General features: G+C 26.1%; 1 protein-coding gene across 1 annotated transcript; it reads right to left on the bottom strand.

The window, feature by feature from the left end:
- Positions 1-862: 862 nt before the first annotated feature.
- Positions 863-13,959, bottom strand: LOC122855436 (homeotic protein proboscipedia). The gene is made up of 3 exons (XM_044156790.1): positions 12,713-13,959; positions 3,055-3,197; positions 863-2,968 (listed from the first exon to the last, which is right to left on the bottom strand). Exons 1-3 carry the CDS (start codon positions 12,975-12,977, stop codon positions 1,118-1,120), a joined length of 2,259 nt encoding a protein of 752 aa, XP_044012725.1. The 5' UTR covers positions 12,978-13,959; the 3' UTR covers positions 863-1,117.
- Between the last annotated feature and the right edge of the window lie 2,416 nt (positions 13,960-16,375).

Below are 16,375 nucleotides of genomic sequence, written 5' to 3'. Positions count from 1 at the left end.
AAATAGATCAGACATAGATGAAAAATATTATTTTCATTTTTCAAATGTAGTCTAGGTGTCCCTTCACTTGTAAAATTTCAAAATGCAATTTATTATGTAACAAAATATATTTAAAAAAAAAATATATGACAAGACTTGCTCTAGATGTGACAGTAGTATTTTTTTTTTTTTTTTCAAGTAATCCTCTGCTTTTTATCTGTAAATTTATTTTGTCCAAAGGCAATGAAAATACTTGATTTATCATTTGAACAAAAAAAAAAAAAGATTGAGGAATATTCAACCTGAGGAAAAAAGCTGAGGAATGAATTTTCATTTTATTATTTTATTTATTTTTTTATCCTTTATTTCTTGTCTGACATTTTTTTTAAATTATTTTTTTTTAATTTAAATTTACGAATGTATTGGTGCTTGTGTGAATTTTCATGTATCGATTATTATACAAGCATGAAATTCTCTTGACTCATATTTCTCTAAAACAAAAAATACTTACTGAAAAAAGAAATATGCCTACGGAACACTCAAAGTGCAATTATCACAATTTACTGAATTTTTAATTTCTATTTATTTACCTCATAATAGATTGTTTTTTTTCGTGAGCAAAAAAATTGAGTAGAATTATGCCAAATTAATTTTCTCATTCATACATTTATCACAAATTTTGTAAATTTTATTTTTCCACAAATCAATAGTGTGCAGCTTTACGAAAAAAAAAAAAACTATTGAATTTTTTTTTCGAAAATTTAAAATATTTATTTATCTAAAAAATAAAAGAAACATTATAATTTTTAAATTTTTATTTTATTTAATAACAAAGAGTGATAAAAAAATGTTTGATTGAAATATTAAATTTTTATTGCGAGTATCACCAATTTGATTACTACCATTCTAATCACATTTTACGCAATATTAGAAATAAAGAAAAAAAACTTACTATATTTACACTACCTCAAAGGGTTTTTTATACTTATTATTTTAAATCATATAACTTTGTTCATATTTTACAATATATTTAAAATAATAGACTCAATATAACAAATCAATAAAGTCTATATCAACTATGTCAATTGTCATCAGCTTGACAAAATTTCAGTCCACCAAGTTAAAGCTAGTTTGCTTTTCAACTAAGTTGATAGTATTCAGGTGCAAAATCATTAGCAAGATTACTCAAAAAATTAAAATCAGATGAGCTATTACTATTATCAGCAGATGGTGTTGGAGCAGTAAAATTAACTGGTTCATATGAATTGCCAAAATTATTGTATGCTTCATTTGTTAGCTCAGCTTGTTCAGTACTATTTGGTGGTGTTATAACAGCAGCATTTGCAGCAGCAATTGCTGTTGATGTTGTCATTCCACGTGATGCAAAATTATCATGTGTTGATACATAATTATTATTGCCACTATGATTATTTACTACTTCATTATTTTGATGAACATATAATTGATGATTTTGATTATGGTGAGTATGATTTTTATATGATTTATTTGTTGGTCTGTAATTTGAACTTGAAATAATTGAATGATAATTATCTAGACAATGATGTTGATGTTGTTGTTGTTGATATGATTGATGCTGAGATCGATACTCAAAACCTTCATAAGAATTTTGAATTGGTTGAGATGCAACTGTTGGATGAAGTGCAGCATTAACATTTCCATGATAATCTCCACTTGTATAGCCACAATTATTATTCATATAATTACTATTTGAATGATCGACATTATAAGAATAATCATTGTTTGTATTATATGTAGTTGAATGAGTACTTCTATTGTAGGAATAACTTGAATTAATTTGTGAATAACCATTGTAATCATTTGTTGTATTTGAATACTGTTGAAGTTGATGTAATTGAGACACAGATGCATCATAAAGTGGTCTTGTTGTCATTCCAGGTTTTTGATAATTAACTCGTGCTATTGAATTTTGTCCGTATGAAGATTGAAATTCATTGTCATTTGGAATGTGTTGATAATCTCTGGTGCTATCAGTTGCTTGTGACTGAGAGCTTTGATGAACACTGTGACGATTTGTATTTGAACTGTTGTTGTTGCTGTTGTGATGATCAGTTGTTCGTGATTGATACAGTGCATGATTATTTGTTGTTGGATAATTACGAAAATGCAACTGAGGATCAACAACACCACGAGAATGTATTGGCATTGTTGTAGAATTTTGTGTAACATGTGAAATTGGAAGTGAACTTGTTGATGATGGAGAACTGCTTGGTCTTTGCATGTAAAAAGGATGTGCTTGTTGAAAATTAGTTGTTTTTTCTTGTTGTTGTATTTGATTTGATACTGGTGTACCTGGAGTTGAAGAAGGAGTTAAACTTCTTACTGAATTTTGTCCTAATAATACTGGTGTACTAACTGTTGAATCAGGCATTGCCAATAGTACACCATTACTTGTAACTGAACATATTTCTTTTGTACTTGATGATGGTGATTTATTATTATCATGTAAATTATGTTTTTTAGAATTTGGACTTTTATTATGTTCATCTTCAACTTTAACACAAATATCATCTGATAATATTTTTCTTGTTGTTGTTGGTGATGTTACTTCATTACGATCATTTGATTTAGCATCATCATCAACAATCATTTTTTCAAATGAACTTGATACACTATTTGTACTTTCAATACTACTTGCACCATTACTATTTGCATTGAATATCACATTTGTTTCATTCAAGTTATTATTTGTTGATGTTAATATGTTATTATTATCACCATGATTATTTGAATTTAATTCTTTTATTTCACCATGACCACTACTGTTGGCATCAGTTACACTTGATATATTACAATTATGGCAACTATTTTTTTCATCATTGTCAATTAAAATTTCATCTCCTTTTTCTTTATCTACACCATCTAATAAACCATCTTTTCCATCACCGTCTTCTTTATTGACAGTTTGTCGTTTATGTTTCATTCGACGATTTTGAAACCATACTTTTACCTACACACAAAAATTAATTTAAATTATACATTGACTTGCGTACAATTAAAAAAACATATAATTTAAATTTTAGAAAATAAACGTACTTGTCTTTCTGTAAGATCTAATGACGCTGCTATTTCTATTCGTCTTGGTCTGCATAAATATTTATTAAAATGAAATTCTTTTTCTAATTCTAGAAGCTGTGTATTTGTATATGCTGTTCTTAGTCGTCTTGGTAAACCACCTTCTGTAAAATATAAAAATAATTTTATAAATTTATTATTATCCAACTGAATAATTTATTTAAAAAAAAAAAAAAAGTAATTTTAATGAATATCTTTTTCAACATGACGCAGTAATTCATAGTATTACTGATTCTCACGCTATCAATATACTATAAGATGGAATAATTTTTTGAATTTATATCGATGCGGAAGTAGTTAAAAAATTTACAGCGGCCATAATGTTTCTACGGAAGTGGGGTTACTGGACAAACAGACCTGTAATTATGGCTGTTGTATCGAATACGTTGTCAGGTAAACTTGGAAGAACGGAGTATATATTAACATGATATATATAAACTTGCCATAAATATTAAAACCCACTGGAAAAAGGCGTTACATATACATAGAGCCAGCTACAACCTATAATCATCGGGGTGGAGCAAATCTAACAACTCAAACCTTTCTATATTATTTCAACTTTCAAGGGGCTGGTCATTGATAATTTAAACTTGTTTTAAATTTTTGAAAAAAAAAATTATTTTAATTTAACATATAATAAAACTAGTTATACATAAAAATTGTGGAAGGATAAAATTGGCTAGATGTAATTTTAATTTTAATTTATCTCAAAGGGTTGATGTTGATTGTATTTTTGTGTTTTAAAATTGAAGATAGAACAATATGTTTTCACTACCTGTGCCAGATGTAGAAAATCCCGAGATTATCTTATTTCCGACCTTTGTGACTTGTAATATGAGTTAAGGGTTGACTTTTTTTATTTTTATTTTTTTATATATATAAAATATGATACATATCTTGAGACTTTTTCAATTTCATTCTTTCTTTTTTTTCCAACGAAGTTATAATGAAACTGGCATAAATCATATTAAAAGAAAAATGAAATTTACTGATGACTTTTTTCTTATTGATTATTTGCAACTGTGACAAGTGTCATTTATTGAAAACTTTGAAATTTGTAAATACAACAGTAGTACCTTTTGAAATGTTGAAAACCAACTGTCGATAAAGCAACGTACTTTTGACAATAATTTAAGCCAATATAATATACAAAAAACAAATAAGTTATTTTAATTTTTGACTAGTTATATATATACGCATTCTTTTTTTTAATATTTGTTATAATTTTTTTTTTGAAATAAATTGAAATTGAATGTACTATATTGTCTCCAACTTTTGATGATGATTGATTAACAATTTCAGATAAAGAAAAACAAAAACTCTCGACAGTTCGTTACGTTAAACAAAATCTAAGAGAAAAAAAAAAATAGAAAAAAAGCACTAAAATCAGTCAATTAAAGAACTTGACCAGAGGCAACTTTTAGTAGTTGCCTGTCAACAGTAAAGAAAGTGACATTGATGATAATCGAGAAACAAAAACAACCCTTGAAATATCCTTTTGATGTATCGATTTTATATTCATTACAATTTATTTTGAAATGCATACAGGAAAATTTTCATGAAATTTCAAGATTTAAAAATTAAATTTATCATGTTAAATAATACCAGCATCTATTATTTTATCTGAATATAAAAATATCTATCAAATAAATAAATTATTTATAAAAATTTTATAAATTTAAAAATATTCTATTGATATAAAAAAAAAAAAAAACAATTGATAAATAAATGTAATTAAAATATAAATACTTTTGAATTCAACATTTGAATAAAAGTTCATTATTTTATTTTTAATTTATATCTAAAAAATATATATGTTATCATTTTAATAAAAAAATTATCCGGAGTGTCGGCCACGTACTTCCTGGCGTAGAACAAGTGAGGAGGTTTATGTCCCACTAGTTCTATGCCAGGAGGTATGGGGACCCGAACGTCGGATTCCTGGCTCGATCCTTATTTAGCCTTGAAGATAATTTATATTTTTCTATGACTAATTGTCAATCACCAACTGGCTCCGAAGCTACAAGGAACTGTTTTTGTATCAAGGAATAACTACCATCATAATCTAGGGGATCCAAGATTCGAACCCGAGACCTCAAGCATCGTAGGCAGAGCTCTTGCCTACTTGACCATTAGGTTACTCGTTGCTTGTTTACTCACATCAAATTATATATAAATAATTTTTTTTAATAGTTACTTATATGCATTTTTCATCTAGCTTTTTGAAAAGCTTGTTATTTAATTATTAAAGTTTTATAGTAAATACTGTTGATGTGTTTTTTTTAGCTATATATATAATGAAGGCAATGGAATGCGTCAAGCAACATTGAGAAGCGAGCTGAAGCAAATAAAGATGGAATTGCAAATTCAGTTAATTACACAGGGAATTCGTTGCTGTGACAGTGACGACACTTAGCACTAAGAATAACTTGAAAGCTTCAAAAAAGAAAATTGTAAAATGCTAAAAAGCCACCCTTAGCGACGCGACGTAACGGTGAAGACAATGTCATGGAGCTTTTTTTTTTTTAAAGTTTATATATACGTGTGCGCATACTCATTGTGAAAAACTTTCGAAAAGCGATCAGAAAACTCACCTATACACAGATAAAATTTACATATAGATATAGGCTGAAATGGGATGAAACCATCGTATATATTATTTATATTTTTTAAAAATAAATTTCAAATATTTAAATAATTTTTTAACATATTTAAAATTAAATTTATGATTTGTTTAATATTTTTTAATATTGCCCTTTTCATGAGTTAAATTTTAAGGTACACTAGAATTTTCTCAGTGTCTTTTTGTTCGACAGAAACGCTTCGATACATTTTATTGATTAAAAAAATAATGTCATCTCATTGACTAATGCCCTCGTTGAGTCTCGTTTTATTTCATCTTTTATTTTTCAAGTAAAAATGCGTGAGCTTGTTCAAATGTTCATCTCATTATTTCCATTACAAGCATAGAAAATTTATAAATTTAAAATTTCATTTAAAAATTCTCACAATCAATGGAAAAATAATATTTTCACGATCATTATTAATGATTACACTGTGCAAAAATATTTTTATTTAATAAATTATATAAAGTTATATTAATGATCTACTCATTGGCTATTCAATAAAACACGAAAGTTTCGCTGTGATTGTTATCTACTGAGAATATAATTTAAAAAATAAAAAAAACAATTTGCAGTATTCATGTGATTTTTTAAAAAGCGTTTTTACACGTAGCTTTTATGAGAAAACAAAATTCAGTCAAGTGCGGTAAGCGCATACTGAGTGTTCCGTAGTAATTTAATTTTTATTCAGATAATAAATTTTTTTGTAGATAATAAATTATCATAAAAAAAACGTAAAATTATGGTATTGAATATTTTTTATATTTTCAAACAAATGTTAAATATGAATTTTATATTTACGTGGTGTTTATTAATGTTCATTACTTGAGTTTATCAATAAAAAAAAAAATAAATAAAAATAGCTAAAAAGTTTTACAAGTAATACATAACATCATAGAAAATATTACACTGTAAATTTTGCATAAAAAATTATTATAAAGTATAGAAAGATTATGTGTTAGTGGTGGAACTTAATATGTAGCCTTTTCGTGGATGTGTATATATATATCCGCAGGTGTACATGGCGGCAAAGAGTCCGCTAGGCATCATCAATCAGAAAAACAGTCAGCCGTCCGTCGGCTAGGCTAGCAATGTTCGTTCATAGTGGTTCATGTTCACAATTTCCTAGTGAAACACCCTCTGACAAACATCAACATTTTCACATTAAAACCACATAATGCGCGCATACTGAGTTAAATGTATTTATCCTCACACAATCTGTTAGTTATCTTGAATTTCATCATTAAAATTTATCCAATACCAAGTTTAAAATGAACTTTACATGTGTATATGTCGAAAGAAAAATTAGCATTCAAGTATAAGGGGCATGTGAAATAAACACTTCATAAAAATATTAATTTTTTAAAATATTTCAACTCTGTGAAAAAACAAAAATAAAATAAAACCTTTTTTTGCAATAAAATATCATTTTTATTATATTAAATTTTTTTAAAATTATTGTTGCAGATGATCATTGATTTATGAATTTTAATATGGAACAAACTGGCGAGATTAATTAGGAATTTTCATCATTAATTGCAGCAATATAAATTTATTAATTTTTATTTGTTTATGGAAATTATTTAATATAACTTTTGAGTTTTGTCAATGAGCCAAGTAAAATAAAAAAATTAATACTTGAAAATTTAAACGTTAATCTACTAAATAAGTAATTTAGTGGCATACTAATTTATCCAATCTATACAACATATGTGTCACTGAAATCAAAAACGTTGAACGCGGCTGGTTGACGCTGATGTAACAGATTGGAATTTAATGTGAGTCCTGGAAGAGTCAGATAGATAGATAGATAAAGATAGCAAAAAAAGAGAGAACGTACGTGCCTTTCCCACAAAGACAGCAAAAACAAAAAATAAAATAAAATAAAAAAGCTAATGTGAGAAGAATGATTGCGTCGACTAGTAAGTTAGAAATAGGATCGACCCTCTTTGCTTGTTTGTTCTCTGTTACTTTTTGGAAGTGTTGATTACTTTCAAAAAGGCCTTTTTTAATAAAAATTAAAAAAAACTTTCTCGAGTTCATATGCTGAGTAATATATTTTTTAATTTTTTTGATAAATTAAAAAACAAGTGTACATGTAAATAAATATATCCACCGCAAAGTTATTTTAAAATTTTATATTTACATTTAATTTTAAGACAAGTAAATGACAATTATTTTGACTAAAAAAAATAGTGAAAAAGTGAGCCTCTTTTATTGTTTAAATTTAGCTGATTTTTATTTGGATATTTTTTGATGTTTATCGATCAAATTTAACACAAAATTACCATAAAATCTGTAAACCATATATCCAACTTTTGTCTGAAATTCATGTATTTATAAATCACTCTTTTGGATTTTTTATTTTTATTGTAACTAGTTACAATATTGCTTTCACATTATTGCAAAATAAACGTTGGATTTACGAGCAAGCATGCGCAGGGGTTCCACATACATGCCAACTTTTTCAGAGGGCTGTACATGAAAAGCTCATAGGAGGAAAAGAGGAGGTATGCAAATCAGGACAGGCCCTTATGTGGTATATAGAAAGAAACTAACAAATCCTTGTAAAAACTTTTGCCTCATACAGTATGCAACTTGATAAAAAAAAATATTTAATTAATTTTTAAATAATTTTATATTATTTCATTATTTTATCTATTTTTTTTATCGACAGGTGAATTTTTCTTTATAAAATTTTTAAATTAAAAAATTGTAAATAATTTTGTATAATTTTTAAATCAAAATTTCTTGTATTTTCAATTTTTAAATTATTTTTTTTCCTCGAGAGAGTAGGTAAAGAATATTTTAAAAATTTATTAAACATTAAACAAAATCGAAGAGAAAAAAAATAGAAAAAAAACCAATAGAATCAGTCAATCAAAGAACTTGACCAGAAGCAACTTTTAGTAGTTGCTGTCAACAGTAAAGAAAGTGACATTGATGATAATCGAGAAACAAAAACAACCCTTGAAATATCCTTTTGATGTATCGATTTTATATTCATTACAATTTATTTTGAAATGCATATACAGGGAAATTTTCATGAAATTTCAAGATTTAAAAATTAAATTTATCATGTTAAATAATACCAGCATCTATTATTTTATCTAAATATAAAAATATCTATCAAATAAATAAATTATTTATAAAAATTTTATAAATGTTAAAATATTCTATTGATATAAAAAAAAAAAAACAATTGATAAATAAATGTAATTAAAATATAAATACTTTTGAATTTAACATTTGAATGAAAGTTTGAAATTTTTTTTTTAATTTATATCTAAAAAATATATTTATTCTTATTTTGATAAAAAAATAATCCGAGGTTTGGGTCAAATACTTCCCTGGCGTAGAACAAGTGAGGAGGTTTTTGCCCTACTAGTTCTATGCAAGGAGGTATGTGAACACAAACGTCGGATTCCTGGCTTACTGTACGATCCTCAATGATAAATGAAGTATACAAATATCAATATTCGAATATTCATGAACAGGTCCGAACGTTTTAAAAGATTCGAACCCGAGACCTCAAGCATCGTAGGCAGAGCTCTTGCCTACTTGACCATTAGGTTACTCGTTACTTGCTTGTTTACATTAAATTATATATAAATAGTTCTTTTAAATAGTTACTTATATGCATTTTTCATCTGGCTTTTTGAAAGCTTATTTAATTATCAAAGTTTTAGTTAATACTGTTGATGTGTTTTTTTTAGCTATATAATTTTTTGAATTAAAAAATTGTAAATAATTTTGTATAATTTTTAAATCAAAATTTCTTGTATTTTCAATTTTTAAATTATTTTTTTTCCTCGAGAGGGTAGATGAAAAATATTTTAAAAATTTATTAAGCATTAAACACAGGAAGGTAAGATGAGAGAGTCAAAAAATATATTGAAAAAAGATTTACGTAATTTATATAAACAAATTGAATTTTCAAAATTATTTAACAATTAACATTTTAAGGTTGAAGCAAAATATTGAAAGTTTTTTAACATTTGACATTATTGTGAAATTTTAAATTACAAAGTTGGTACATCACTCATGAAATATTTAATGAGTGATGTATACAAAGTTTGTAATTTGATGTACATCATAGGAAACTATATGATGCCCTTTAATTTTGTTTTGCAAAGTAACTTCTGTACTACCTTAACAAGATTTAAATACAACTCAAATTTATTAGTTATTTTTTACTAACAATTCAAGCATCTCAACTCGAATCATATCAATCATCATCAATCAAATCTTGATATTATATATTTTAGCCATAAGTGATTCATGAATATACAATAGATTGCGTAAAGTAATTTTTTTTTTAATTTTTTTACATCCGTATTTCAAAGGTTCATCATAAAAAAAAATTATATTCCCCTAATTTATTTATTTTTTTTCATATATTTTAAATTCACCATAAAAAATCAACAAGAATATATTTTATATCAAAAAATTTAGAATTAAATTAGTAGGTATTGTTGTTTCAAAAAGTGAATGGAAATAGAAAGTTCTTGTAATTTTTTATATACACTATTGTCAATTTTTAGACAAATTAATTTAGAAAGTTTAAATTCAAAAAAATTAAAATGATACATAGAATTTTCTAAAGTCTTCGTGAAGATAAAAATTAAAAAAAAATTTCTTCACTGATGCCATGGTGGCAATTATATTTTGTACAAATTTACTTATTTAAAAATTTAATCTTTCTATTTTTTTTTTTTATGGATTTGAATGATGCTTGAAGTATGCTTATTAAAATTTCGTAAACTTTAATCTTCAAATTTTTTTTACCATTATAAAACTAATTAGAATTAAACAGAGAAAATTTTATTGTCTATATTTCAAAATATTAATTTGATTATCATATAAATTAAGACTAATTTTTCATTCAAAAAGTTTTAAAATTATTATTAACAAATTGACGTAAAATTGAATGAAAAAAAATTCAGTTTAAAATTTATTTAAAAAGATTTGTTAACGTTAAATTTAATACAGCAATAAAATTATGTTAGTAAATAAAAAAAATGTGTTATTGAGGGAGAATGTGGGTTTATATAGAAGTTTATAGTGTGAGGTAAAGAATCCTCAAGTTGAAAACGTGGTTGATGATTCGTTGTACTGGGTACAGGACTATGGAAAGAGAAACCCGACGTGAGTTATGGGCATCCCAACACTTCCCGTACTACCGACGCTCAATTCACAGATGATTTCAAATGTTACCACTGTCCAGTGGTTGGTTAACCTCGTCTCGACCAACCACTTTATCTTCTTGATTCGCTGTTATTTTGGTTAAACCGTTGTACATACACAAATTTTCAAAGAATTTTATTTTCTTTTGTAATATTTTCACATTGAAATATACAACATTATTCTATAAGCTTTCAACTCTAACATTGCTATTTAAACTTGTTCCCACATGTACACTGCAGACAAGACTATTGTTTTAAACTTTATACTTTGAACAATGTCAACTTTTCTTATGACTCATGTTGATATATTTTTTCTTAATTTTATAATAAACTACAGTTGATATTTCTTCTTGACGTTTTAAGAAACGACTCATCATGGTTTTTCTTATTTTTTTTTGTTGCTTTTAATTATTTTTATTATTTTGTGACAGACAGTAAAGAGTTGACTTAAAATTATTTTTACTACATGACATTTTATAGTTCACTAATTGGAAAATCCATTTGGATATATTTTTTTTTCCTGGCTAACATCTTAAAAATAATTTTTATATATTCGAAAAAAAACCATAATGTGGGAAATATTATTTTTACTATTTAAAATTGAGACAATTATTAATAATGAGCCAAAATCGAAATGATAAAAAAATAAATCAAAAATATCTCAAATATAGTTTTTTTTGTAATTCGGAATTTTTATTGTTTGCTAAAATTAAGAATTGTTTTGTTTAAATTTAGTAATTTAAATTTGAAAAAATTTAAATAAATAAATAAAAATAAATTTATTCTTGGCGGTAGAGTGAGAGTAAAAATTTGTCAACACTTGACTGCTAACTCTCTAAAATGACATCATCATAAATGAGAAATGATGAATGACTTGGTATCCTGTGGTGTTTCCCGTGTGTCAAAAAATCGGAAGCTGATACAACTTTAGCTTCTTTGGAATGTATACTACAGTAGCTTGAAACAATTTTTAACCCATCGGAGCAATCGTTTGAAAAATGATTATTCACGGTTTGAAAGGGTTTTCACAGAAAAAAACTATAACATATGGTGACCATTCACAGTAGCATCCTGAATCCTGATGATCATATTGGTAATTCATGTTAGATGAATGATCACGCATATGTATATTCATTTAAAAAAGAAATTTAATGTCTTTTGACTGACCATTTGAATTTTATGAACTTCCTTTCGAACGGAAGTCAAACATATGAAGTCTCAACTGATTGATCATTATATAGCTTTCAATACCAATGGCTAAATTTTGGCTATCACAAAAATTAGCCAGGGTATTTTTAGAAGATTCTGAAGGCAATTAGGTAATTTTTTTTTGTCAATCACTAAAGTTGATAAGCAATTTATAAAATATTATTTCAGCAAGATTATGCTTCCCAATAAAATTTAAAATTCTTGATTAAGTTTTTACATGCGTTCAAATCTAATGCTATACCAATGAGGGTGATACTAAAGAATAAATTAATACCATCTTGAAATAATATTGTACTTGAATTATTTTATTCTGCATTGATGAACAAGCCTGATAATTTTTAAACGTTGTGCTCTAATTAATTTTTAAATTAACTGGCTTAAAAATAATTGGAAAAATTATTGACCGTCGTAGCTATTACTACTTCATTCAAATTAATTTTATGATTCTATAAAAGAGACATACTTTAATGTATAATTGTATTTAAAAATGAGATTTGATTTAAAGTTTTTTTTAGAAGAATCCTCCTTCGACTTTGAAGCCAAAGGACTTTATGTACCAATTGAAATAAATTTATGCATAAAAAAATTAATGAAATTTACCTTGTTGGCTACTTTTACGTGCTGTTTTCTTTTCTTTCATCCATGGATATTCTGGAACATTAACATTTGTATGATCAGCAATTCCATGTGAATCAATTAAATTATGATAAGACTGATGTTGAGTGGGACTTAATGGACCAACAGCACTTGGAGAATCCGGAAGTGGTCCGTCGCCACTTAATTGAGGAAGAGCTGTCATAAATTCTGCCATTGATGGTTGACTATTAATAAATCCAGTTTCCGATGGCCCATGATTTGGGTCCATATCCGAGTGGGAAATATGCGGAGGCAGAGTAGCTCTTGTACTTGCCCCCGCTGTTACCGAGGCAATCCAAAAGCCACCCCCAACTCCGGTTCCACCGGAACACTCGTCGTTCGCCAGGACGGGTGGTGTTAATGGCGTCGTTTTAAATTTTTATCACTACTATTTATTTAATTTATAAACATTTTTTTAAATCGCAATAATCATATACACTTTAAATAATCCTTTTGATTGAATCACCACAAATTTTTTGATATTTAAATTTAATTAAATACACACACAAATTATTTGTTTATTTATTAAATAATCAGATATATTTTTAACACAAATATATTCCATTAAACAATATACAAATACTTATTTTCACTAATTTATTTCAGTCACTATCACTCCAGAATAAAAAAAAATAATGGCAATGAAAATGAAAATATTTTGCAGAGTTGTTCTAGTCTATTATCCTTTTTTTTCTGATGACAATAGAAGCACTATAACGATGATATTGATAATGTTGAAAAATCATGAGCCAGCAAATAAATATAAAAAAAACTTTTTAAATATAAACACAATTGATTTCAATAATTATTTATCAATATTTCAAGTTTATATATTTTTTTTTCTTGTTGTGTTATCATCACATGATTTTTGTACATTCACTGTGTCGTATATGATTGTAGCTACTACTGTTGATTTATTTATTCATCTTTTGGGTTTGAAGTAAAAAAAAAAAAAATTTGAAAATATTCTTCAAGTAGTATCACGTGGTTTATTGTAAAAGCCAATAATATGCCGGTATCAAAGATTTGAACAACAGGGGCGGTCCTGGTCCCCTCTCTGTATGGCAAGTAGTTGCAATTCTTGTTTCAGTTTTTTTTTTTGCTGCACAAATTTTTCACTGCATCTTCTTTCTCATGTATACTACTTAACTTTATTTTATTGTGATTATTATAAATTTTTTTTTGACATTTTGTGAAACCGCGATGTACGTCCGGACAGTACGAATGCGGACAGTCGACTCTTTGCTTTCACCAGCATGTTGTTTAAAGGCACCAAGGGCGGCCACGGAAATCGCCAGCCCGTGGGCGTACCATGAGAGTGCGCAGCTATATTTATTTCATAGTGGTGGGGAACACAAACTTAACATGCTTCAACCAAGTGGTATCTTTTAAATCATCTACCTGGTTTGTTTTTCTCAAGTTTTTCTTTACATAGATTATAGACACAACTTGAATGTTTTATTAATTTTTTTTTACTCATGATACGATGAAATATATTCACAGTGTCTATTGAGTCTCACAATTTTACTTGTATTCATACTTTGATGCTATTTTTTTTTTCTTTAAGTTGAATTTTTAATTGGGTTTGATTTTTTGTTATTTAAAATAGTGTTTTTGCGATGATATAATTTTTTGATGATTGAATTTATAAACCGTGGGATGTATGTGCCAGTTTGATGGTCTTTGAGGGGGTAAAAAAAAAATACATAACCGTTAAAACCCACTATGACAAACCGTAGGCACCGGCTGGTGTGGCAGGACAGTTTTGATGACAGATCACCCTGATCTGTTTTATAGAGAACTTCTTATTTAGACAGATTGTTTGTATGAAAACTAATATATAACCGTAATTTTTGACAATATCGAAGGTAATATGTATTATGTATTTTTTTTTTACTATTTAAATTATACATAACATAATTGTTTTAAAATTTCTTAGTGGTATTTAAATCAATAAAAAATAGTATTTGTTTTTTTTTTCAAATTAAATTTTTCATAAGTTTTTTTTTTAAATAAAAAAATTGCAGTTTAAAAAATCCATCTCATTTTAAATTTGAAATGAAATTTTATTTTATTTTTTGAATTTTAATATTCTATTTTTGATTTAATTTACACGAGTTTATAAATAAGAAAAATTTGAAAAAATTAATTTAAAATAAATAAGCAAAAATCATGTAAATTTTATTTAAAAAAAAAAAAATATAATTCATAACCCTTCTGATACTTCTCATGTATAGATAAACTCCCTTTGGTATGCTTTTGAAAATCCACGTAGCCTAGCGAGGGGTAGATGAGGTATATATACACTAGTATGAAAGCAACACATCTGCTACCGAATTTAACTATACATTACAGACACACGATATGTCAAAGTCCTACACTTCATATCGACTGGGCCATTTATTAAAAGTTTCGTCGCGCACATGCCTGAAACGCTATATACTTTTATTCAAAAAAAAATGTTTTCAACTTGAAAATTTTCTTCAAGTAAACCATTCAAGGAACATCAAATTCAGTATATTCCTAATAAAAATAATAAAACATTAGAGGCGCATGGTTAAAAAAAAATGAAATTTGAAATACAAATTTAAATTTATAAATTTTTTATAAGAGAAAAATAAATTTCAAGACAAAATTATTATCAAGAAATTTGATTATTTTATAATTTTAATTTACTATATTTTATAAACAAAATTTCAAAAATTAATTAGTTATATTACTATATTTACAATACTCAAAAAACATTTTAAAATTATTTTAAAACATTTTTTATATTTATTATTAAATTATGACAATTTAACAAATATATTTTTAAAAATAAAATAATGATTATAAAAAGTCACAATGTATGGTATTTAATACTGTAAAATATTATTCAATGACATGAATGATATAGTCATCCAATACAACACACCTTATATATACAAAATTTTGATGAATGGAATGAAGCTTATTCATCAACACTTGTATTGATGATGTATAAAAAAATAAAGATACAGAAGCACGTGATTTAACAAATGGTATAATCTATCAATGAAAGCTTATACGAAAAAAAAAAAAAAAGAAATTAAATTAAAAAAATATATAATGAAAATTTTAAACAGAAAAAATATCAAGGAACACGATTGATCCTATTTTTTTGAAGTCTAGAAAAATGGACTATTGTCTGGAGGTTTAACAAAAGCAGTTTGACCACTTTTTTCTTAGATCATATAGGGCTGAATATTTTATCATCATCTTTTGTCGGAACGTTTGAGTTTCATCATCAAAATTAATAAATACTAATTTGTTTTATTATATTTTGTTTTTTTTTTTTTCTTTAATTATTACCGTGGTGCTTGTTATTTTTCATCGAAAGAATCTTTCACTTTTATTCGTGGGAAACAACATCATCAATATTACAAATGCCATGTTAAAATTTAACCAGAAAATTATAAAATTTAAAATTTGTTGAGTTGAAATATATAAAAAAAAAATATTAAATAATATTTTTGCAATTAATTTAACAGTTATAGTGATTATTTGCGATCATTGATATAGCCACGTATTAATGATGATGGTGTGACGTGCAATGAGCTTTTATTTCCCATAATATTCAAATGAATTTTAACAATATATATTTTCAGG

The sequence above is a fragment of the Aphidius gifuensis genome, linkage group LG4, assembly GCF_014905175.1.
Source record: "Aphidius gifuensis isolate YNYX2018 linkage group LG4, ASM1490517v1, whole genome shotgun sequence".
NCBI classification, from domain to species: domain Eukaryota; kingdom Metazoa; phylum Arthropoda; class Insecta; order Hymenoptera; family Braconidae; genus Aphidius; species Aphidius gifuensis.
This window is presented reverse-complemented; position numbering and strand designations above follow the sequence as displayed.